Below are 22,279 nucleotides of genomic sequence, written 5' to 3' on the forward strand. Positions count from 1 at the left end.
TCCCTGCCCAGCCCTCCTCCTCTTTATATCAAGCCAAAGAAGTTATTCCTAGTGATTTCTACATTGTTCTTCCTAGATAAAAATGGAGAACTCAGTGTGGTTTGGCTTTCCCCCAGAATGCTTCTACTTCAGTCCTTATGGAGCTAATGGATGCAGATTGGGTTCTTTTGGTGGACTGGGTGGGATGGAGGTAACAAAAAGTTCAGGTACTGCATGAAGGTTGAAAGATTATGCATATGTTTCCCGTGTTTACAAATCATCACTGTTTTCAGTAATTCGTTTACCACCGTTTTGGGTAGCTATAAAGTATTCTGTTGTGTGAATGTCTTTCTCTTGCTGATTGGACATTTTTGTTGTATCTATTTTTGATCTTGTCTTTTGCCCAGGGTCTCAAAACTGACGGCCGCCCTAAGAGCACAGGTGTCTTCCAGGATGAAGAGCTGCTTTTCAGCCACAAGCTGCAAAAGGACAATGACCCAGATGTTGATCTTTTTGCTGGTACCAAAAAAACCAGGGTTAGTTCTCACTGATCCATCATGTTAGAGATTGTGTGGCTCACCCAGCTGCAGGTGAATTGCTTTACTTTTGGATGTGTAATCTGAGTCTAATCTCTTGCAGTTGTCAGTGCCAAGTGGTGGGAGCCTCTTTGGTGATGATGAAGATGATGATCTTTTCAGTTCTGCCAAGACTCAGCCTGTGGTACCAGCTTTTTATTCTAAGGCTTGGGGAATATAAGGAAGTAATGTGCAGTTATAGATGAGAGAAAATTGCCAGAGAATTTTAAGGTTTACCAGTAAACAAGTAACATATTGAGTAGTATGTGTGTATATGATGTGGCTCCTCTCTGTTCATAACACTAACTGATTTAGATTCTCTGATTGTAGTACAGACTTGTTTGATTTTTAAAGTTTATTGAAAGAGCCTTGCAGATAATGTGGATTACAATTTTGTGCCTTTCAGATGTAATCCTTTAAGTCTGAGTTTTAGCCTGTGTTTATTTTCCCCCGCTACACTAGGCTTTGTATATTTTTTTCCTCTTTATTGCAGAAAGGATCCCTGTGTAAGTCACATTCTTTTTCCCCTGAAGACCTAGTACTTGCCAAGCTATCCTTCTGTCACTGAGCTACATTCCAGCCCTAGAAAAACCACAGTGTTTAGGATGCTATTTCTGAAATGCTCCCTCTGAGTTGGTTAACCCTCATTTGCAAATGGACTTTTGAAACCCAGAGGCCAGTTCCTCTTCTCATTATTTAAAATTTTGAGGATGCATGATAGACTTTGGTATTTTTTTTTTCTTTTGAAGGTACCAGAAAAAAAGGGAGCAGTGAAAAAAGACCACTCTGTTTCTTTAAAGAACCAGAAACCTCCTGAATCTGCTCAAGGTAGCAAAGAAAAAAGCACACGGAAAGCAGAAACAGCACAGGTTAGAACTGATCTCCTCGAAAGGTCCCAGCTCATATCTGCATTCCCCTCCCAACCCCCCAGTTTCAATGTGTAGACTTGGAATTACTCAGAATTCTTAGTTAAGAAGGAAATAGCACCCCTCCCTTTCACTGTATTCTTTTACCCCACTTTTCTCCACACGAGAAATGGGTGATTTTATGTTTAATCATTACTGTTTGGGTGTTTAGACCAGATTCCAAGTTCAGTTTCCAATTTGATGTTAAGAAGGGATAAAGAAAAAAAAGTTTTTTTTTTTTTTTTTTTTTTTTTTTCAGTAGCGTCGCCATATCTCCATCTGGGCTTCCTTGGAGTAGATAGAATTCTAATTATTACAAATGACATCTGATTTCTTGGCTCCTCCTCAGTGTCACTGCTCCAAGATAGTTGCTATCTGACCTCCCTTCTAGGAGTCCTCTCACTAAGATGTAGAGCTTCTCCACAAAGGAAGCCAGACCAGTTCTGGTTGTTTCTGGGAATTTCACCAAGGATCCCATGCCTGTGCTTGGAAAATGAGGCACTTAGCTAGCATATCTCTTCGTCTGGAGTCCAGATGCTTTTGTGTTTAGAACTTTGCGTCAGATTGTGGGAGAGCACATAAACTTTCTAGGATTTGCCGTGCTGGATAACTCATTATATGTCTGACAAAACTACAGCTCTAATCTTACTCATCATCAGTTCTCCCTTTACTCCATGTTTCTATTGTATGACAGCCTCCCCCCTCCATGCTGGAGCTGGCATCAGTAAAGTAATGCTAGCAAGCAAAATGCTGTGAGGCGCCAGGGCAGAGTTAAAGTGCTGTAGACAGGGACGGCTTTGCTCCATCACAGATTTATTTACAGATATCAGAGTAATCCAAGAAGCAGTTTTCTTGTTTGCTCAATGGATTTTTAACTGAGTTTAATTTCACACAGGATTCTTCAGGTCTCCCTCCATTTAAAAGCAGAGAGCCATCCAGTCGGATCGGGAAAATACAAGTAATTATATTGGATCTGGAGTCTTCATTGCCTGCCTGTGGCACCTATAGAATTTGTGGACTTTCTGTTTTCAGCTGCTGCAAAGCATTTTCTCACCTCTTCCCCTGCCGCCACCCTCCACCCTTGCCTAGTCGTTGCTTCTTATGCACTGCTCTTTAATGTCTTTTGATCCCAGTGACAGGCACCAATGCGTGCCCCACTGAGCCTGGGTCAGGTGGTTTTCTTACATTTATATTCTCCTGTATTCTGCACTGTGTGCAATACAGACATCGTGTGTCACAGAAATGGTAATCCGCTCTTGTGTTTAAGAGTAAATACTGAGTTCCATTTTTCTTTTTTAGGCAAATTTAGCAATTAATCCAGCAGCCTTGCTGCCTACAGTGGCTCTTCAGATCCCAGGAATAAAGCCTGTTTCTTGTGAATTAGCTTTTCCTTCATCTGAACCTGGAAGGAGCCATGCCCTGGAAAGTGTGCCCACTCTTCCTGGGAGTGAAGAGGCTGGTGTGAGTTTCGATCTTCCAGCGCAGGCAGACACCTTACACAGTGCAAACAAGGTGATCAACTGTCCTTTGTTTGTTCTTCTTTTAACCAGACTGCCTGGGATGCTTCTTTCTAGATCGTCTGCACAGTTGGTGTAGTCCAGCTTTACTTCCTCCCGAAGGATGCATCTCATCCTTTGTTTAGCTCTTCTTCCCTTCAGCTTCTGATTCCTAATTGTGTTTCTGCTTTTCCGTTACCCACTTCTGTTCTAGTTTTTCCACTGATCATTAAATATTTGCAGGCTGAACTGCAGTGCCACCAGGCCCTCCGTCCTTAATCACATGCTATGGCCTGTTGCTGTCCGCTGGCCCTGGTCCTTCTCCCGGAATGCTCTAGAGCACCATGCAAACCTCACTTCTGTGGTTTTTCCTGCTCACTGTGGCTTGGGCCCCCTTCTCTGGGCTCCCAAGCAGTTCCTGCCTGCTAGGAAAGCTGTTGCAAAGGGTGCCTTGTGGACTCTGAATGAACTCTTGGGAGTTTTCTTTCTATTTTTGTAAGTTGTCTTTTTCTTTACATTCTCCCTGCTTTCTGAAGTCTTAACAGTTGTCCAAGTAGGCAGCTGGACCCAGGGTAACCTGTCCCTGAATGATAAATTAATTTTTAGTGTTTTCAGATCTATGTTTTCTGTATTTAAAAAAGAAAAACTACTCTTACGTTTGTTAGTTTTCATGCTTAAATGAGCTACTTCCTAAAATTGTGTTTTGTTTTGTTTTGTTTTGTTTTTTTTTTTTAAAGAATGTAGTTCATGGGCTGGAGATATGGCTCAGTGGTTAAGAACACCATCTGCTCTTCCAGAGGTCCTGAGTTCAATTCCTGGCAACCACATAGTGGTTCATGACCATCTATAATGAGATTTGATGCCCTCTTCTGGCATGCAGGTTTACATGCAGATAGAGCACTTATATACCTTAAAATTAAAATATTAAAAACAATAAGGAACATTTAAAAAAAACAATAGTAGCAAACAGACAATAATAATAAAAAAAGAATATCTTTCATTTATTCTCTGACAAGTTCATGTATTGCATCTAATGTATCTTGGTTATACCCACTCCCCCCCCACCCACCCCAGCTCAGGTTCCCACCCTTTTCATTCAGAGCCTCCTAAAATCACATTTCTTTTAAGCAAGCAGTCATAAGTAAGTACTTAGTTCAAAATGTGGTTTTATATTTTAGAAAGCATCAGAAATATTAAACTCTAGTTTTTAAGAGATTCCTGTTCTGCGGTTCTATCAAAGGTTCTTGTATTCCAGCCACAGGTTACATACAATGTTGAAATCTTGAATTGTTGTTTCTTGGCCTAGAAAAAAATAGCACCATCAGTTGCCTCTCTTTCTTTATTGTTCCATATCTCCTTGCTCCTAGATCCTGATAAAGTCAGTCCTAGAATCCCTCTCTATTATTATTACCTTTTTTTTTTTTTTTTTTTTTTTGTAAGATGCCTGAATTTGAATTAAGGGCTGGGCTGAGGAGGTGCCAGGGTTTGTGGCATTTGTTTTGAGTGACAGAGCACCAACATACCTGCTTTCTGGGGTTCTAGCAACATTGAAACTTTTTACAGGAAACTATCCTCAAAAGATAGAAGACAGGAGTAGGAGGTGGCTCAAGTAGTTGTGAGCACAGGCTGCTGTTTCCGAGGGCCAGGGTTTAATTCTCAGCACTCACAGGCTGCTCACAATTGTAACTTTTTCTGTACCAGGAGATCTTTTGTCCTCTTACTGCCTCCCCAGGCACTGCCCACACATGGTGTGCAGGCACATACACAGGCAGAACACCAATACACAGGAACTAAACTAAAATAGATTTTTGAAAAAAATAAACCTTAGAAAACAGAATACTAAATAGGTAAGAAGGATTAAGTTCTAGAGTAATAGGACTTACTCTTAACTCTAGGTTAACTCTGTTTTAGAGACCTTAAACCACAGTTTCCCCCTGCTTAGGCCAGTGCTTCTCAACCTGTGCGTAGTGATCCCTTTCCGGGTCACATATCAAATACCCTGCATGTTATGTATTTACATTATGATTCATAACCGTAGCAACAAAATGACTTTATGGTTGGGGCTGTCAACCAAACATGAAAAACTGAATTAAAGGGTCACAGCACTAGGAAGGTTGAGAACAACTGCCTTGGGTGATTGAAGTAAACCAGATAGCTTGACAGTATTTTTAATTACTGAGTCTTTTCTGTTACCCTTGACTACTTTTCCATATGATAATGGTATGTATGTCTGTTTGCCATTGCAGAGTCGTGTTAAGGTGAGAGGAAAGCGCAGACCACAGACCCGAGCTGCTAGGCGGCTGGCTGCCCAGGAGTCCAGTGAGGGTGAGGATGCGAGCGTCGGTAGAGGGCCTGCTGCGCAGTTGGCCAGTAGTTCCATCCTACCAAATGGCCATCAGCCTCTTCTGCAGCCCAGGGTGGCCAGTGGAGAGATCAGCTCTGAGAAAGCCATGGCCCCAGCCGCTCCACCTTGGGAAGGTGGTCCTGTGTCATCTGCAATGGACAGAAGCTCCTTTGTAAAGTCTCTACCTCAGACTGGAAATGAGGCTGACCTGTTTGCTTCTGGGGACACCTTTCCCAAGAGCATAGGAGCACAGTCCATGGACGAAACAATAGTCAAGGCTGTAGAGACCCCAGCTCACTTGTCAGGAGGGAGTAAGGAGAAGAGCCTTGTGTTTCCTGATCTCAGTGAGGCCAGCAGTGCAGAGGATCTCTTCCAGTCTGTCAAACCAAGGCCAACAAAGAAGAGAAACCCTTTCCCCCTCCTTGAAGACGAGGATGATCTCTTTGCAGATCAGAAAGGCAAAAAGAATGAGTTGAAATCTGACAGTCACCAGGACATTATGTCAAAAACACAAGACATTTTTGAGGTAACAAAAATATTTCATGTTTGAACCTTTAAGGAAAATAGCTGATGGGCTTCTTGAACTATGATTATGCTGTGTGTTTTGTGCCAGTCTGCCATTTATTTGCTTACTAACCATATTAGATCTTTTGTTAATAACCCTGGTTTCTTTCACCCAGGGTTGGTTCTTGCTACCTTTACTCTTTGTTGTAAGTCTTGAATTATTTAAAAAATATTATAGTCCTGGGGATACCATGTACATGTTAGGCAAATGTTGTACGGTTCACTGAGCCACAGCACAAGCCCTGGCTCTTGATTTTTATAGTATAGCATAGCATAGTATTAATATAGTGCATGTGTGTACATGTTTTTAATTATTTTTGTTTACTATAAAAATGTTTTTGAATGGTGCTGCTGCCAGCTTTGGTAAGTCATTCGGTGACATGTATGAACCCCATCAGTGTAGCTTGCGTGTTTAAGCTCCAGTTGTGGTTGAGACTCTTTTTTTTTTTTTAGCAGAATTCTGACCCTAAGGCTCCCATGGCAGTTGTTCAGCAGATGTCTAGTGAGCATGGTAGCCCTGGGGCTAGCAGGAGAGCTAGGACATGTGCTCTGTCTTCTGAGATTTCAAGTTGGGCAGTGAAATCCAAACAGAGCAGCAGGTAGTTAAGGTCAGACACCACTAAATGCCGTAAAGAAAACCACCTGTGGACAGTTGCAGTGGGATGCTGTTCTCTGGCTGTCCTCAGAGGCTGAAGAGCTGCCGTTTGAACTGCGATTAGAATGATGACGACAGATTGTGCAGAGATCTGGGGTAGTATCTTCTAGCCTGTGGGGAGGTCTGTGCTTGACACTGCATTTCTATATATTATTCAATTATTCTTAGTTTTTAAAATGCTTTTATTTAAAAAAAAATTGTTTTTGGGCTTGACCAGGATGACATATTTGCTACAGAAGCAATTAAGCCTTTCCCAAAAAAAAGAGAGAAGGAGAGAACTTTGGAACCCAACTTATTTGATGACAATATCGATATCTTTGCTGACTTAACTGTAAAACCCAAAGAAAAGCCCAAAAAGAAAGTGGAAGCCAAGTCTATGTTTGATGATGATACAGGTGAGTATGGCCATCTGCAGTGTACCAATTAGAGAGCATCACTGTTCACTGCCTGAGTATGTTTCCTGTTGTTCATGTTGGCCCTTTCCTAGACTTTGTTCCCCAGTGGGTTTTCTGTGCTTTGCTGTGGAATCCTGGTTAGTAAGAATGATATGTAGATGGACTAGTCATTGTTTTGAGGTAGCCGTATGATGAGTATCATGGTTTCAGAAGGTGCCCAGCATTTGACCTGAAAATAGAAGTTAACTTTTATCTCAGTGCTTACCTGCCATCATCTGACAACACTGATGTTTTTGGAAGGAGAGTTCACCAGGAACTTCTTCCACTTGCTGTCAACAGGCCACGAAGCTGGTTGAGAGACTCGAGTTGCACAAGTGAGACTTAGCATCTCCAAGTTTCTTTGTATTTGTGAGCATGCTGCAGCCTCCCCTCAGCTAACAAGCCAAATGCTGATTGCTATAAATGTTGGGTTCCTGATAGGTCCTGTGTCTGTCAGGCAGACCCAGACTGAGGCCAAAAGTACACGTGTCCCCCTGTCCCTCCAGGCCTGTGCCTTGAGACTAACTGGGAAAGCTTTGTTGCAGAGCCATATTGAGTTTGTCTCCCTGACCCTGTGCTCCATCCTCATGTGTCTTATGGCACAGAGTGTAGAAGAGACTTGGGTTTCTTATTTTTTCTTGTCTTTTTGAGACATGATCCTGCTGTAGCCCTGGCTAAACGTGAACTCTCCTGATCTTAGCCCTCCTGGTGCTGGGGTTGCAGGCCTGCATGACTGTCTTTCATTACTAAATTGTAGTATATGCTTATGGTAGCAGTCACACAAATTAGAAAATTTTATAAGTGGAGGGACAAAAGCTCTAAAGCTAGCCAGTGATACCAGTTTGTTGTAGATCCTTTAAGAAATTGTGTTTACATAATAACAATAGTAAACAAGAACCGACTTACCTATCCTACTTCTAGTCACATTTTAAGTATTTTTTTTCATGTCAGTATATGAAAATCTCCTTTGATTTCAGTGTTTTGAGTAGTACTGCCTTGTCTTAGTCATTAGGTTATTAATGACGATCTAGATTGTTTCTAGTTTTTGTTACAGATAACACCTTAGTTTTTATTATTTATGTACACCGTCTTTATGTACGGGTGTGGTAGAACCCTAGCCACAGCATTACTGGGTCAGCATAGTTAAAATAAACTTGAGAGTCTGAAGCACTGATATGAATACAATCAGACTTCTTTCTTACCATTGATGTGCCCATATTGACAATTCTGAGTGTTCTGTATTAGATTTCTCTTTGCACATTTTCACTGTCCTTAAAGTTCAGAGTGAAAAGAGGATAGAAGTCAGTACACCTGATTGCTGCTATCAGGTGTAAGGCTCTCGGCTGAATTAGAGGCAGCCTACCCTCTAGTTTCTGACTTCATGTGCACAAACACTTGTGTAGCTGAGAAACTTAAACTCAGAAAGAACATGACATTCATGTTTATGTGGATGCTACCAGCTGAGGCAGGACCAGAATATAAGAGGTTCCCCTTCCGTATTGAACTCTATAGTCTGTTATGGAATTGGGCCTTTGGCAGTTTGTGTGTGTGTGTCTCAAATTCCCATTTTCTTGCCTATGCTTAACCACTTGTTTTCTTTTTCTTTTTAAAGATGATATTTTCTCCTCTGGCCTCCAGGCTAAAACGTCTAAACCCAAAAGCCAATCTGCAGAGGCAGCATCTGAACTAAGATCTGAGCACAAAGTGTCCAACATTTTTGATGACCCCCTGAATGCATTTGGAAACCAGTAGAGTACTTGGGGTTTTCCCAGTTTACCCATCCATTCTATCTTTCAGTTAGTGATGCTGTCTCCTTTGCTGTCTTCACTGGATTACAGAGCAAATACTCGAACAACTACTTCAACTTTTACCAGTGTAGCTAGTATTTTTCTGCACTGATTTTACTTATGCTTAAAATTGCAAATAAAAAATAAATTCTGCACAGTGGTTTGTTTTTACTTAATTAGACTGCACAGAAGGGCATGTTAATGAAGAAATCTGTGGCTTTCATGTGCGGGCAGGGAATGCAGAGACAGCAACTGTCAGAAGACTTGAGTCCTTGTTCTGTGGTTGGGGTCTGATGGTCTAGGCAGGTGAAAGAAAGGAGGTAAAAGACCATGCATTTATGTTACTAAACCCATGAGAAGAGGCTTCCACTGAATTCCAAAAATGCCTCTCCAACTTCCCAGGGGGGACTGTGGTCCTCTGCTGTCTTGCTATTTTAATGAAAATTTTATTGGAACACAGCCCTTCTTCACTGCCACATGTCTGTGGCTGTTCTCAGGCCACCGTCGATGACAGAGTTGAGTAGTTGGAATAAACTGGATGGTTTAGTCGTAGGCGCCTTTCTTAGTTTCTGTTTCCTCCTCTGAAAATGGTTTCAGTACTAAACTTGCAAGACTGTTGAGAATTTGTGAAGAACTTTTTTATCTGTCCCCTAAAATGGTAGGTGATGATATAGCCGGATGAGGTAATAAAACTAAACATCTAACTCATCCACCGGATGCCAGGGCTTATGCTGTGAGTTATTTGTAATCAAGATTTCCAGCACAGGCACTATTCTAACCTGTTTGCATACATTACCATCATGACTGTCCTCAAAGGAGTTTGAAGCTATAAGCCCTAATCATGGGCTGAGTTTAAGAGCAAGAGGCTGGCAAAGCCCAGGACCTCGCCAAATATTCCACCTCAGTGCTGAGTAGTTGAAACTGTGAGAATAGTGGGTCAAGCCTTACAGGATAATGAGGGTGGGAGAAGATTGAACAGTGCCAGGTTTCTTTCACAAGTTGACTGTGAGAGGGAGGTTTCTTTGTTCTCTTCTGCAGTCCACTTAGGAAGACACTTGAATTGAACCACCTGTTAAGGGAATAAGCAGTAGGGGCCCAGTTTAGAAGGCATGTGTTGTCTTAAAGCCAGTTAGTTTGTATCCCAGTTTAGCAGCTTTGTGCACAGCAAAAGGATGCTGGGATTTTGAGCTGAGGGTGCTACCTGCAATACTTTGCTTGCCAGGGACCTTCCTATCCCCAGAGAACCTTAGAAGTGTTCCAGCCAAGGCGCTCCAGCTTGGCGCCGGCTCTCCCGGAAACTGTGGCCTGTCTCCAGCCTCCTGCCTTGCCCAAGACGGCTCCCGCCGACGGTAAGAAAGGGTCAACATCCGGGCCTCTTCTAACCGACAACCCTTCCTGAACGCCCGTGCGACTCCGGCGTCCGAGCAACCGCCAGCCTCGGAAGACCAGGCCCCGCCCCTCGCGGGCTGATTGGAGAGTGCCTGCAGCGCTGGCCGGCGATTGGTGAGCGGTGTCACAAAGGGCGGGGCCGGAGCTTCGCGGTCCAGCGTCGCCCAGCGTCGCTGGCGCGCGCGTCCTTTATCGGCCTGCGGGCAGGCGAGCGAGCCAGCGGGCGGACGTGACCACCGGAGGGCGAGCGGGTGAGGGGTACGGCGCGGCGGGGCGGGGCGCGGGCGGGCGCCTACGCGGCCGGGGCAGGCGGGAGAGGTGTGTCCCCTTGGTCACACTCTCCACACTTGTCTGCCTATGGACTCACGGGACCCGGACCGCCGTCGCCCTGGGCATAAACTGGTCGCGCCCGTGGTTCTGGGTGCTGCTGCCCCGACTTCGGATCTGAGTGTGGTCTCCAGGGCCTCACGTCCGCACTTGTGCATCAGTCTCAGGCTAGAGACCGATTCCATTCTGTAGCTGGATTTTCACACATCTGTGAATGTACAAATGTCAACATTTTAAAAGGCTGCAACTTATTGTGGGTATTTTTATGTTGGGCGAAAAAAATTTAAAGCTAAGTCGTCGTGTGACTAAATTTCTGTGGACCAGAAGGAAGCAAAGTCCAAGGTACTGAAATTACTTTTTGAGTACACTTTTGTGGTTACATTTCAAAAAGTTGAAAGAAATGTTGGAGACTCATTTTGTTTCCCTCCCAACCTCTAAGCTAATTCATCAATTTATTATAATTATGAAAATAATTATCATTTTATGTACGTGTGTCATTTCACATCAGTATGAGTTTCCATTGTCCACTGGTTTTCCAGTGCAGGGCATGCGCCAATTTGAGGAGACTTGCAGCTCTTCTCGGTGGACTCAGTTTTAGTATTGATTAGGGCTTTGGCCCACTTGAGCTTTCACTTGCCAGAGTATTCTACTCTGGTTTAGCCGGACTGCATGACCTCCTTTGACCTCTGTTACATTGATTTCTGTTGCCGAGAAGTATAACTTTGATATACACAAATTGTTTTTGGTTATGGTTCCCACCCTTGGTCCTTCTTGTATGTTGAAAGTTATCCCACTGACTGGGTCTGAACTTATTTTTGGAAGTTCCAGCACCGTTGACGATGTACTTAACTGCAACGTTAATTTTCTTCTACTTATGCTCACTGAATCTAGTCTCATTTCAGATTCAGGACTTGCAGATCTGTGACCTAATCTTCTCCAGCTTGTTCAGTATTTCAGGGAACGAGTATAAAAAGCACCGCGAAGGAAATGCTCCTTATAGCCTCTGCCTCCAAATCCTTCTCCTAGGCTCTAGTCACCTGTGCCTTCTGTGGTGTTCATCTCAGCATTCCTAACATTTGACTTCTGTCTTTAGACCGCTATTTTGTAGGTAGCACTGCTGTTGGCTTTGAAGAAGCAGATACTGGTGTTTCTGTAGTACATTCTGTGGTAGAGCGTGATAAGTGCATTAAAAATATCTGCATGTTGCCTATGAGTGTTTCACTATAATGCTTGTGTGTGTGTGTGTGTGTGTGTGTAAAACTGTAGATTGAGCTTAGGGCCTAAAACATGCTAGTAAAGTACTCTATCACCAAGCTTCATATTTGCTATGAATGATGAAAGAATAAGTAATGAACCCAAGTAGTACCACTGTGGACAGTAATATGCTCTTGCCACTATGACCAACAGAACCCGGAGCACAGTACTTTGTATTACTATTATTTGTTACTCATTATTTCATCTTTTGTGTAACTCCACTCAGAACAATTATACTCTCAGCAACAACTTTTCTTCCTTTGATGGCATTTTAAGAGGGGCCATTAGTTATCTGCATAACTGGTTTCCTAATGATAATTTATATTAGAACTATGAAAACTCCCTCTACAGCAGAAATATTTGTGTGTACATGTCTGTCATGATTTATGTAAATTCTAGTGGAGTGAGTCAGAATGTGATTCCCAGAGGAAACCAATAGTCTCCAAAAAGTTTTGGAGTGTAACCATGATTTCTTCATTTCTATGACAGGATAATACCTTTGTATATATCATTAATTTGGTCTAACCTAAGGGTCAGCAGAGAAAGGGAATTGTTTTTAATTGAATTTCATTGAACAACCTTTAATGAGTGCTAATATGTGCAGGATTCCATATTGAGTGACAGAGAAGTCATTCTTCTCCTAAAATGGTTATAGTTTATCAGCACAAGAAAGACATATATGTAAGCAGTACACTTTTGATGGATATCATATGTGACATAGGTGCAAAAGATAGTACGTATAAAAGATGGTTGATGTTGGAGCTCAGGCTTCAGGGGAGAGCTGCAGTGCTGGCTGGTGAACCCAGGCTTTGTATTATAGGCAGGCACTCTCCTTGACCTGTATCCCCTGTCCTTTGAGCTGAGTTTTGAAAGACAGTTAGATGCTTCTCAGGAAGCCACGTGTGGAGTTGACACTGGGTAGAACAGAGCAGGATCAATAATATAGGGACTCTAACTAGAAGGTAGAAGGACCATAGATACACTGGGGGAAGAAGGTAAGCAACTGAAAATGGGCTGGGAAATGAAATATGTAAGTTGAAAAGTCAAAGGAATAATAGGATCAGTTTATATTTTCTTCTTGATTTTTCGAGACAGGGTCTCTCTGTGTAATCTTGACTGTTCCATAGAACCAGGCTGGCCTCAAAATCAGAGGTCCACCTGCTTCTTCCCAAGTGCTGGGATTAAGGGTTTGCACCAAGCCAGTTTACATTTTCAAAAGATAACTGTGCTTGTATCATATGTTATTAGGAAACTGCTGATTGAAGCCAAAACCCAGAACACTGAAAGGGCAAAATGATGTGATGGCACGGAATGATAGGAACTCTTCATTCATTGGCGCTGAAAGTACAGAATGATTTAGCCACCTTTTTGTATTGTTTGGCAGTTTCTTTAAAGAAAACCAAACACGATGGGGCTGGCAGTTTGGCTCAACTGTTGAAGGTAAAATGCTGACTGTACAAGCATGAGGATCTTAGTTTGGGTGCTCAGAACCCGTGTGAGAAGCTAGGCACATCAGTGTGCATCTGAGCTCAGGGTTGGGATGAGGAGCCTTCGGGCTTGCCAGCCCCTGCCCCCAGTCAAGCTAAATCGATGAGCATTAGCATCAGTGATGCCTTAAAAATATAAAGTGGAAAATGATATAGGAAGCCATCCATGTTGACTGCTGATTTCCACATGCAGGTATACATACCTGCCCCCAAAGCTGAAAATATTCTAATAATAAAACCTAGCCTAAATGAGTTAAATATAGATCAGTGTAAGTTTGTTTCATAATTGCCAAAAATGGAGTAGGCGAGATAATTGTCAGTAGAATGGATACATAAAACTAACGCATAATTTAATAGAATATAATTTAGCACTTAAATAAGCCATCAAGCCATGAATGGCACAGAAGAGCCTTAAATGTGTGTTCCTTAGAGAAACCACTCTGAAAAGGCTGCGTGTTGTGTGATTCCAATTGCTTGACCTTCTGGAAAAGGCAAAGCTGTGGAAATACTAAAAAGACCAAAAGTTGCCAAGAATTTGAAGGGGTGGGGTCAACAGCCCTAACAGCGAAGTTTTAGAATACTGAAAATACTCTGATACTGCAAGGGTAAACACATTTTTATATATTTGCCACGCCTGTAGTATGTACACCACCAAGAGTGAGTCCTAACATAAACTTTGGGCTGGAGATAATGGTGTGTCTGTCCCTCCCATGTTAATAATATAAGCGCTACCACAGAGCGTAGGCTGCTGGAGGCGGGGAAGGGACAGATCTACCTGGAGACTCAGAATTTCTGCTCAGTTTTGTTGTAGATCTAAAATTACCCTAAAGGGCAGAGTCTCCTTAGTAATAAGGGGGAAGTTTTCACGTCGTTAGCTTAGGGTTCATTTCCCTTGCTTGTGAGGTCTCACTATAATAATTTCCAAATGTGTAGCTTTACCCCCTTCTTAAACTTAGGCAATGGAAAGTAAGTACTAAATAATGTGATAAAATAATACCCTTAATCAGTATTTTGAAATTTTCTTTCCAGAAGTTAAACAGCAACAAACCCAGCGGCTGGCTAGTATAGTGAAGCACAGGAATCAAAGATCATAGCTAGTCAGTCCTTGAGAGCTGTTCAGTTGAAAGCTAATGAAACCCTGAATTAAGTTTTAATCAGTGAATAGAGAGGCTGACAGGATGGAAAGATGTAAGGCACATCGTCAGGATTGGTCACTTGAAGCTGTCCTGGTGTTTGTGGGAACGAATGGATGTACCATGGTCTGCTTTGACTAAATGAGGACTGCAAGACAAGGGGAACTCGAGGCGGGGTGTGTGTGTCCTGCTTAGGCCATGTTTTACAGTGATATTTATTAGCAAAACAGTCTTTTTCGAACAAGGGTACCTTTAAATACATTTCTAGGCCAGTCATTATAGCACACACGTATAATTCCTCACTCTGGATATTAATTTATATAATTGTGGTGCAAGTTGAGACAGAAGGATCGTAAGTAGGAGACCAGTCTGGATTATATGATGAGACCCTGCCTCAAAATAAATATTTTTTTACAAGAATTATAGTGACTTCAGTGATACCACATATTCTTCTGGTAGAAAACATTTGACATTATCGTACAGCACATATTTATTTGACTTATGCTTTCACAACAGTGTTGACTTTCTTTTACTTATGCTTGCTTGCTGATATCCTTCCCATGCTCTTAGGTGTTTCCCATACCAAAATAAAATCTAAGTTTTACTATGAGCTGGAGAATTGCTCCGTGCTAGAGTATTTCCGTAGCATGCCTGAGCCCTGGTTTGATCCCCAGCAACAATAATAAGAAGTTTACCTATCTTTGGGGAATACTTCTCAACTCATTCTAGGAAGCGAATACTGTCCAGACATAAAGAACCAAATAAAGACATCAAACGGCTGAGGGCTGGTGGGAAGGAAGGCGGGAGGAGAGGAGCAAAGAAGGAGGAGAAAAAAACTCTTCCAAATCTCTTACAATTAGACACAGGATCTCCAAAAGATATTTCCAAATCAAGTCCAGCTCATTCTCTCTGTCTGTTTACTTACTTACCTACCTACCTACCTACCTACTTAACCATCCACCATTTCTCTTGTCTTGGCAGGCCTTCTGCCTTCCTGCTCTGTCTAATGTTTGGCTGTGGGTCTCTGTATCTGTTTCCATCAGCTACTGAGTGAAGCCCCTCAGCAGAATTATGCTAGGCTCCTGTCTACAAGCATAGCAGAGAAACATTTAATAGTGTCATGGACTGGTTCTCTCCCATGGGATGGGTCTCTAGTGGGACCAGTCTTTGGTTGGCCATTCCCTCAATCTTTGCTCCGTCTTTCTCTCGCACATCTTGTAGGCAGGACAACTTTTGGATCAAAGGTTTTGTGGGTGGTTGGTGTCCTTATCCCTCCACTGGAAGTCCTGCCTGGCTGCAGTGGCAGGTCACTTCAGGCTCTATATCCCTCATTGCTAGGATTCTCAGCTAGGGTGACCCCCATAGACTTCATGGGGCCTCCTCTATACCAGGTGTCTGGGATGCCCCAGAGATGCTTCCCACCTCCTATTTCTGTTCTCTCATGTGGCCCTCTCTCCTTGGCTCTTTCTCCTCCTAATCCCCACCTCTGCTTTCCTCCCTATCCCCTCTCCTACCAAGTTCCCTCTCTCCATACACCTCCAGTGCCCATTTTATTTCCCCTTCTGAGTGAGATTCAAGCATCCTCCTTGGGCGCTCCTCGTTACTTAGCTTCTTTGGGTCTGTGGATTGTAGCATGGTTATCCTGTACTTTATGGCCAGTGTCCACTTATAAGTGAGTACATACCATGCATGTCTTTTTGGGTTTGGGTTACCTCACTCTGGATATTTTTTAATTCCATCCATTTTCTTACAGATTTCAAGATGTCCTTGTTTTTAATAGCTGAACAGTATTCCATTGTATAATCACTATATTTTCTTTTCTTTTTCTTTTTGTGCTTTCACACAAAAAATTCGTTTTCATTTTTTTTATTAATAATTCAACTTACATCTCGACCTTAGCCCCTCCTTCCTCTCCTCCCAGTCCTACCCTCCTTCTTGTATCCCCCCTCCTCTAGGGAAGCCCCCAGGACTGAGTTCGTCTTACTCCTCTGTAGCCTGGTAGGGCAGTCCCATCAGGGGAAAGTGGTCAAAAAGCAGGCAATGTAGTCCATGTCAGAGATATCCCCCACTCCCCTAACTAGTGAGTCCACATGAAGGCCTCTAAGAACGCCCATTGGCTACTTATAAGTAAAGAACCTAGGCCTAGACCATGCATTGTCTTGGTTGGTGCTTCAGAGTTCATAGGCCCCTCTGGGTCCTGGCTGATTGGCTCTGGTGGTCTTCTTGTAGAGCTTTTGTCATGTCTGGTCCATTTATCTTTACCATCTCTTTTCCAGTAGACTCCCTATGCATCGTCCAGTGTTTGGCTGTGAGTCTCAGTGTCTGTTTTAAGCTGTTGCTGGGCGGAGCCTCTAAAAGGACAGCACTGGTAGGCCCCTGTCTGCAGGCATAGCAGAGTATCGTTAATAGTGATAGGGCTTAGTAGGCTTTCTTCCATGAGGTGGGTCTTAGGGTTGGGGCTGGCGTTGGTTGGATATTCCCTGAATCTCTGCTCTATCTGTTCTGTCTTTGTCCCTGCAGGTCTTGTAGGGAGAGTAAGTTTTGGGTTAAGCTTTTTGTGGATGAGTTGGTGATCTCCTCTGTCCACTTGGAGTCTTGTCTAGATAAAGGGTGTTCTCTTCAGTCTCCATGGCCTTTACAATTAGGAGTCTTAGCTAGAGTCCCCCTCAGATCCTCCCAGAGGCCTATTCTGATTCAGGTCTGCAGCTTGTGGCAGAGATGCCACAAGATGCCATCCACCATTTCTCTTGTCTTGGCAGGCCTTCTGCCTTCCTGCTCCTACTCTCTCCAGGTGTGATCTCTGTCCTTTATTTCTCTCTGCACTCCTCCTACTACTTACCTTGTTCCCACTCTTAAACTACTACCTCTATTTCCCCCTTTAAGTGATACCACATTTTCTTTATTTGTTATCTGGTTGAGGGACATCTGGCTTGTTTCCAGTTTCTGGCTATTATAAATAAAGCTGCTATGAACATAGTTGAGCAAGTTTTCTTGTGGTATGGTAGAGCATCTTTTGCATATATGTTCAGCAGTGGTATAGCTGGGTCTTGAGGTAGCACTATTCCCAATTTTTTGAGAAATCACCAGATTGACTTCCAAAGTGGCTGTACAAGTGTGCACTCCCACCAGCAATGGAGGAGTGTTCGTTCGCCTTTCTCCACATCCTCATCAGCATGTGCTGTTGCTTGTGTTTTTGATCATAGCCATCCTGATGGATGTAAGATGGAATCTCAGGGTTGTTTTTATTTGCATTTACCTGATAGCTTTAGGATGCTGAACATTTCTTTAAGTGTTTCTTGGCCATTTGAGATACCTCTGTTGAGAATTTTTTTTTAGCTCTGTACCCCATTTTTAATTGAGTTATTTAGTTTGTTGGTGTCTAATTTCTTGAGTTCTTTATATGTTTTTGATATTAGTTCTCTGTCAGATGTAGAGTTGGTCAAGATCTCTTTTCATTTTGTTGGCTACCGTTTTGACAGTGTCCTTTGCCTTACAGAAACTTTTCAGTTTCAGGAGGTCTCATTAATTGTTAATCTTAATGCCTGAGCTGTTGGTGTTCAATTCAGGAAGTTGTTTCCTGTACCAATGAGTTCAAAGCTATTACCTGCATTCTCTTCTATTAGATTTAGTGTATCTGGTTTTATTGTTCTTTCAAAGTCAATAAAGAATTGTGTTGATATTTTGATGGGAATTGCACTGAATTTGTAGATTGCTTTTGGTAAGAGGGCCATCTTTACTATGCTAATCCTACTGATCCATGAGCATAGGGTATCTTTCCTTCTGTTATCTTCAGTCTTTTTCTTCAGAGACTTGAAGTTCTTGTCATCAGGTCTTTCATTTGGTTGGTTAAAGTTACACCAAGATATTGTATGTTATTTGTGGTTATTGTAAAGGGTGTTGTTTCCCTAATTTCCTTCTCAGCCCATTATCGTTTGTATATAGAAGGGCTACTGATTTTTTTAGTTAATTTCTTTTTCTGGCCATTTTACTGAAGTTGTTTATCCAGCTGTAGGAGTTTTTGGGGTCATTCATGTATACTATCATATCATCTGTGAAAAGGGATACTTTGACTTCTTCCTTTCTGGTTTGTCTCCCCTTGATCTCCTTTAATTGTCTTATTGCTCTATCTGGAACTTCAAGTACTATATTGAAGAGATGTGGCTAGAGTGGTCAGTCTTAGTTTATCTCTGAATTTAGTGGACCTGCTTTAAGTTTCTCTGCATGTAATTTGATGCTGGGTATTGGCTTGTTGTATATTGATTTTATTATGTTTATACATAGTCCTTGTATCCCTGATCTTTCCAAGTCTTTTATCATGAAAGGGTGTTGGATTTTGTAGAAGGCTTTTTCTGCATCTAATGAGATGATCATGTGATTTTTTTCTTTCAGTTTGTTTATATGGTGGATTACATTGATGGATTTTTTTTTTTTTTAATATTGAACCATCCCTGCATCCCTGGGATGAAGCCTACTTGATCATGGTGGATGATGTTTTTTATGTGTTCTTGAATTCAGTTTGCAAGTATTTTTACATCAAAATTCATAAGGGAAATTGGTATGAAATTTTCTTTCTTTGTTGGTTCTTTCTGTGGTTTAGGTATGAGGGTTTCTGTGGCCTCATAGAATGAGTTTGGCAATGTTCCTTCTGTTTCTATTTTTTGTGGAATAGTTTGAGGAGTATTTGTATTAGGTCTTCTTTGAAATTCTGGTAGAATTATGCACTTAAGTCATCTGGTCCTGGACTTTTTTTTGGGTGGGAGGCTTTTAAATGACGTTTCTATTTCTTTAGAGGTTATAGGACCAATTAAATTGTTTACCTGATCTTGATTTAACTTTAGTAAGTGGAATCTATCAAAAAAATCATCCATTTCATTTAGATTTTTCAATTTTGTGGAGTACAGGCTTTTGAAGTAAGACCTAATGATTCTTTGGATTTTCTCAGTGTCTCTTGTTATGTCCTCCTTTGCATTTCTGATTTTGTTAATTTGGATATTGTCTCGTTGCCTTTTAGTTAGTTTGGTTAAGAGTTCTGTATATCTTGGTTTTCTCAGAGAACCAGCTCTTGGTTTCATTGATTCTTTGCATTGTTTTCTTTGTTTCTAAGTTAATGATTTCAGCTCTGAGTTTGAATGTTTCCTGACATCTACTCCTCTTGAGTGTGTTTGCTTCCTTTTTTTCTAGAACTTGCAGGTGTGCTTTTAAGTTGTTAGTATGAGAGATCTCCAATTACTTTCTGAAGGCACTTAGTGCTATGAACTTTCCTCTTAGCACTGCTTTCATTGTGTCCCATAAGTTTGGGTATGTTGAGCCTTCATTTTCAATGAATTCTAGGAAGGAAGTCTTTAATTTTTTTTTCTTCCCTGACCCAGTGGTCACTGAGTAGGGAATTGTTCAGTTTCTATGAGTCTGTAGGCTTTGTGTTGTTTCTGTTGTTGTTGGCGTCAGCTTTAATCTAATAAGATACAAGGAGTTCTAATCTTGTATTGGCTGAGGCTTCCTTTGTGATCAATGATATGGTCAGTTTTGGAGAAAGTATATTCTTTTGTGTTTGGGTGAAAAGTTTTGTAGATATCTGTTAGGTCCATTTGGTTCACTACATCTGTTAATTTCACTATTTCTGTGTTAAGTTTCTGTGTCAATGTCCATTGGTGAGAGTGGAGTGTTGACATTACCCACTATTACTGTTTGTGGTTCAATATATGATTTACGCTTTATTCATGTTTTTGGGTTTTTTTTTTAAACAAATGCCTTGTATTTGTCTATCTTCATTGCTGAGGAGTGTTTCTTGTATACAGCAGAAAGATGGATCCTGATTTCATATCCATTCTTCTAGTCTATGTCTTTTTTGTTTGTTTTTAAAATTTTATTTACTTTTTTAAAATTACAGTTTATTCACTTTGTATCCTCATTGTAGCCTCCTCCCTCATCACCTCCCAATCCCACCATTCCTCATCTCCCTTTCCCCTCCCCAAGTCTACTGATAAGGGAGGTCCTCCTCCTCTTCCCTCTAACTCTAGCCTATCAGGTCTCATCAGGACTTACTGCATTGTCTTTCTCTGTGGCCTGGTAAGACTGCCCTCCCCCCCTCAGGGGAAGGTGATCAAAGAGCCAGCCACTGAGTTCATGTCAGAAACAGCCCCTGTTCCCCTTACTAGGGAACCCACTTGGAGACTGAGCTGCCATGCTACATCTGTGCAAGGGGTTCTAGGTTATCTCCATCCACGGTCCTCGGTCGGAGTATCCATCTCAGAAAAGACCCTTGTGCCTAGATTTTTTGGATCTGTTGTTCTCCTTTTGGAGCTCCTGTCATTAGGGAATTGAGTCTATTGATATTGAGAGATATTAATGACCAATGATTATTAGTTCCTGTTATTTTTGTTGTTGGTAATGGTTCTCTCTCTCTCTCTCTCTCTCTCTCTCTTTCTCTCTCTCTCCTTGTGTGTGTTTCTCTTCTTTCAGTTTTGCTTCGGTGGATTTATTTATTTCCTGTGTTTTCTTGGGTATAGTTGACCTTCTTGGGTTGGAGTTTTTCTTCTAGTATGTTCTGTAGGGCTGGATTTGTACATAGATATGGTTTAATTTTGGTTTTGTTATGGAATATCTTGTTTTCTTCATCTATGGTGATTGAAAGTTTTGCTGGGTATAGGAGTCTGGGCTGACATATGTGGTCTCTTAGAATCTGCAAGTCATCTGCCCAGGCCTTTCTGGCTTTTAGAGTCTGTGTTGAGAAATCAGGTGTAATTCTGATAGGTCTGACTTTATATGTTACTTGGCCCTTTTCCCTTGCAGCTTTTAATATTTTTTTCTTTGTTCTGTACATTTAGTGTTTTGCTAAGTGGTGAGAGGATTTTCTTTTCTGGTCTAATCTATTTGGTGTTCTGTAAGCTCCTTATATATTTATAGGCATCTCTTTCTTTAGATTGGGGATATTTTCTTCTATCATTTTGTTGAAAATATTTTCTGACCCGTGGAGCCAGGAATCTTCTCTTTATTCTTCTTATTCTTTTTTTTCTAATTAATCAATCCAATTTACATCTAGGTCATAGGACCCTCCCTCCTCTCCTCCCAGTTCCACCCACCCTCCTGCATCCTCCCTCCTCCTGTTTTCTCAGAATAGGAGAGCCCTCCTACCCAGACGCCCCAGATCAGCTATTTCATATGAGGAGTGAGCTTGTTTTCCTCACTGTGGCCTGATAGGGCAGTCCCATCAGGAGCAAGTGATCAAAAAGCAGGCAGTGTAGTTCATATTAGAGATATCCCCACTCCTCTAACTAGTGGGCACACATGAAGCCTAAGATGCTCATCTGGCTTATCTTCTTGGAGTCTGTGCGTTATAGTATGTCTATTTTTATTATTCTTAAGTTTCATCTTTTCATAGTATCCCTGATTTCTTGAATATTTTGTGTCAGAAACTTTTTAGATTTAACATTTTGTTTGACCAATGTATCAGTTTCAATTTTATCTTCTAGGCCTGAGATTTTCTCCTCATAAATTTCTGAATTCTGGTGGTGATGCTTACACCTGTAGTTCTTGATCTCTTTTTTAGGATTTCCCTCTCCAGGACTCCCTCAGCTTGTGTTTTCTTTATTGTTTCTATTTTCAGGGCTTGAACCATTTTATTCATTTCCTTCATCTGTTCGATTGTATTTTCCTGAACTTCTTTCTTTCTTTCCTTCTTTCTTTCTCTTTCTTTTTTTGAATGAGCACTATCCCTTATTTTGTTTCATTTTTTGAAAATAATTTTTAAAATTTTTATTAATTAGTTTATTCACTTTGTATCCCAGCTGTAGCTTCTTCCCCTATCCCCTCCCAGCCCCACCCTCCCTCTTCTACTATGCACCTCCCCCAGTCCAATGATAGGGGAGGTCCTCCTCCCCTTCCATCTGACCCTAGTCTATCAGGTCTCATCAGGACTGGCTTCTTTGTCTTCCTCTGTATTTCTTTAAGAGA

General features: G+C 41.7%; 2 protein-coding genes across 10 annotated transcripts in view; both read left to right on the forward strand.

Annotated features, from left to right (window-relative positions):
- The window catches only part of Washc2c (WASH complex subunit 2C), a 48,560-nt gene extending 39,668 nt beyond the window's left edge, over positions 1–8,892 (forward strand). For 2 of the 4 annotated variants that reach the window (XM_021657056.2, XM_021657057.2), the window contains exons 23-30: positions 387–515; positions 619–699; positions 1,304–1,423; positions 2,355–2,417; positions 2,759–2,971; positions 5,202–5,825; positions 6,736–6,913; positions 8,565–8,892. In XM_021657056.2, the coding sequence (XP_021512731.1) occupies positions 387–515; positions 619–699; positions 1,304–1,423; positions 2,355–2,417; positions 2,759–2,971; positions 5,202–5,825; positions 6,736–6,913; positions 8,565–8,704 (1,548 nt within the window). In that variant the 3' untranslated portion in view covers positions 8,705–8,892. The remainder of the gene's footprint in view (positions 1–386; positions 516–618; positions 700–1,303; positions 1,424–2,354; positions 2,418–2,758; positions 2,972–5,201; positions 5,826–6,735; positions 6,914–8,564) is intronic. The other 2 variants (XM_021657058.2, XM_021657059.2) reach the window with 2 other exon arrangements.
- Positions 8,893–10,282: 1,390 nt separating this feature from the next.
- The window catches only part of Zfand4 (zinc finger AN1-type containing 4), a 62,869-nt gene continuing 50,872 nt past the window's right edge, over positions 10,283–22,279 (forward strand). For 4 of the 6 annotated variants that reach the window (XR_009591919.1, XM_060383992.1, XM_060383995.1 and 1 more), the window contains exon 1: positions 10,398–10,797. The gene's annotated coding sequence lies outside the window, so the exon portion shown is untranslated. The other 2 variants (XM_060383993.1, XM_060383994.1) reach the window with 2 other exon arrangements.

This window comes from Meriones unguiculatus, chromosome 5 (assembly GCF_030254825.1).
Source record: "Meriones unguiculatus strain TT.TT164.6M chromosome 5, Bangor_MerUng_6.1, whole genome shotgun sequence".
In the NCBI taxonomy this organism is placed as follows: Eukaryota; Metazoa; Chordata; class Mammalia; order Rodentia; family Muridae; genus Meriones; species Meriones unguiculatus.